At 42.1% G+C, this 1,984-nt stretch overlaps 1 protein-coding gene across 3 annotated transcripts in view; it reads right to left on the bottom strand.

The window, feature by feature from the left end:
- The window catches only part of abr (ABR activator of RhoGEF and GTPase), a 131,531-nt gene that overhangs the window by 91,568 nt on the left and 37,979 nt on the right, over positions 1-1,984 (bottom strand). Inside the window, exon 1 of one of the 3 annotated variants that reach the window (XM_014016461.1) lies at positions 1,597-1,705. The exons of the other annotated variants lie outside the window; for them this stretch is intronic. Within the exon in view, the coding sequence (XP_013871915.1) occupies positions 1,597-1,639 (43 nt within the window). The 5' untranslated portion in view covers positions 1,640-1,705. Of the gene's footprint in view, positions 1-1,596; positions 1,706-1,984 lie in introns of those variants that run through there. 3 annotated transcript variants of the gene reach the window in all.

Here is a 1,984-nt window from a genome sequence, read left to right as displayed (position 1 = left end):
TAGTAGTAGTAGTAGTAGTAGTAGTAGTAGTAGTAGTAGTAGTAGTAGTAGTAGTAGTAGTAGTAGTAGTAGTATTAATGATGTTACAAACTGGTAAATAATGAAATTTACTAATTATCATATTTATGAGTATTGGGTCACAATTAAATTTTGCCATCATTGTAAGTCAGTCAGCTTTTCCCTTACTCTGGTCTCTCCTCTACACCTTATATCAGTATAGTCTAGTGGTTCATAAAGTGTGTTTGTGTGTGTGTGTGTGTGGGGGGGTCTTATTAACCAAAGGGGGGCCCAACAGAAATAGTTTGGAAACCACTGGTGTAGCCACACATTATTTACCATTAAAAAGCTGCTTTCATTCACAAATTTTTGTTTGTTTGCACATGAAAAAACAAGTAAGAAAGAGAGACCATAGATTAGAAAAAAGAGAACATTCTGTAGATTAGATTAAGACCTGCTTCGCAAAGCATTGAGCCTATTGATGAACTGTGACACAGATCGACTGACATACCAACAGACTGACAGCTTTAAAGTGGTACTGAAAAGGATAGGATAGTGTATAAAAAGGAAAACAGAACAGTAACAGAATTAAACACAATAACACAGTGGAGACTGACATGTTAGATACAGGTGAGCTGCTATAYTGACTTGGAAGCAGGTTCATTTTTGTAAACATTCCTCCTGTGACAACAGAGCTGAGGGAGTCTATCAGAGAACACTGTGTCATCATAATTTACTCTACACAACTGTTAAAAAGCACGCATGTGCACACAGTGAACAGGCACTGCTGCTGACAGCAGCTCTCAAGCAGGGCTGGTTTGCTTCTGGACGCTTTATGAAAACAACAACAGAGAGTACAGCTAATGACGCGGTCTCAAAAGTAGCTGAATCTACGGACAAAAAGTTRGCAGCAACACTGGAGCTGTTGCAWCGTGAAAGGGCAGCTGGCYGAGAAAGATGCAAAGAAAATTTAAGAGGTAACTGAGCAATTAAGATGCATCTTGACCACAAAGCAACATATTTTGAGTCTATGTAGGACCCTCTTTAAGCTGAGTGGAAATTTGTGTTCATATGTGGTAGTGTTTTGAATTGGGCTTACAATAAATTGTTTCTGTGAACCTACACAATGAATCTGACCTTGCTGCACAAGATTAGGAGATTTCTATCAAAACAAAGTGACTGCTGTGATAAGAGACAATGCCAGGATGATGATCTTGAAAGAGTACAAGGCCGTTTCACAAGATGTGTGCGAGCACTTTACATGCACACACTACAACTATTACCTCAAGTTTTAGCTTATTTCTCTGTTTCTCTAATGTCAAAGAGCCAATCAGGTTGGAGATTTTGGACCCCCAGACAGACAGACAACATACAGAGACCAGCAGGCTACAGCTTACAGGGGCAATTAATCTTTAATGACACACACAAAAGCACATGTAAACAAAGACGCACCCACAAAGGAGACGATTAACTCTGGGTTAAAGGCTTCTTGAGTTCACAGATTATTCTACAAATCGATTAAAATTACAATCAAGAGTAAGGAACATGATCTGAGCTTCTGTAAGGAAATCTGAGAGGATATACAGTAGGTCAGCTCACCTGAGTCTTGCTGGTTGACTGGTTGTTGCTCGAGTGCATCCATCAGTCCCAGCTCATAATGGCCTCATCTTGCCTTCCTGACTGCCCCGTGCCTCCTCCCCCTCCTTCCCTCCTCTCTCTTCCGCTACACTAACCTGAATGCCTAATGATGGCCCCTGCCTTCCGGGAGCATGTAAACACACTGCACGCACCATTGGCTGAGGAAGAGGTGTCCTTTTGAGCTGATTGGCTGAGATGAACGGGGCACGGATGGCAGAAGATGAAGAGGTTGGTGGTTACCATGGCCCTACAGCGCGTTTGTTGCCCACGGTAATGTGGCACACACACACACACACACACACACACACACACACACACACACACACACACACACACACACACACACACA

The sequence above is a fragment of the Austrofundulus limnaeus genome, unplaced genomic scaffold (genome assembly GCF_001266775.1).
Source record: "Austrofundulus limnaeus strain Quisiro unplaced genomic scaffold, Austrofundulus_limnaeus-1.0 Scaffold145, whole genome shotgun sequence".
In the NCBI taxonomy this organism is placed as follows: Eukaryota; Metazoa; Chordata; class Actinopteri; order Cyprinodontiformes; family Rivulidae; genus Austrofundulus; species Austrofundulus limnaeus.
The sequence above is the reverse complement of the archived record's forward strand: the minus strand, read 5'-3'. Positions and strand labels throughout refer to the sequence as shown.